The sequence below is a fragment of the Octopus bimaculoides genome, chromosome 6, assembly GCF_001194135.2.
Source record: "Octopus bimaculoides isolate UCB-OBI-ISO-001 chromosome 6, ASM119413v2, whole genome shotgun sequence".
Lineage (NCBI taxonomy): Eukaryota > Metazoa > Mollusca > Cephalopoda > Octopoda > Octopodidae > Octopus > Octopus bimaculoides.
Genome location: NC_068986.1, coordinates 10,451,104 through 10,451,509, shown reverse-complemented (window position 1 = coordinate 10,451,509; position 406 = coordinate 10,451,104). Strand labels below are relative to the sequence as shown.

At 20.9% G+C, this 406-nt stretch overlaps 1 protein-coding gene across 1 annotated transcript in view; it reads right to left on the bottom strand.

The window, feature by feature from the left end:
- Positions 1–248: 248 nt before the first annotated feature.
- LOC128248021 (uncharacterized) overlaps positions 249–406 on the bottom strand; it is a 5,330-nt gene continuing 5,172 nt past the window's right edge. Inside the window, exon 5 of the mRNA XM_052968414.1 lies at positions 249–260. Coding sequence (XP_052824374.1) covers positions 249–260 — 12 coding nt within the window. The remainder of the gene's footprint in view (positions 261–406) is intronic.

Genomic DNA, 406 nt, shown 5'->3' with positions numbered 1-406 from the left:
GTAAGGATATTTAAAACATATTGTAACGAAGTTGTAATCCACTCATATAACAAAATAAAATATAACACAAACAATAAAATATTGGCAGTCTAATAAATTATTAGCAATTTAATGTTTCCATACAAAAATACAAATATTTCTCATTTATATAATGAATAATAAAAATGATGTCGCCGTATATATATATATATATATATATATATATTATTTTGTTTAAAAGAGTTCCAACACTGTCTGTTTTTTATGTTTTATTTATATTCCTGGAGAACAAATGTGGGGTATAGAATATGGAATATATAATATAATATATAATATAAAATAAAATAAAATAAAAATGGATGGCACCATGAAAGAAAGTATTGAATGTAGATGAAATATTGAGTGTTCAATATAAAGGATCAAATAT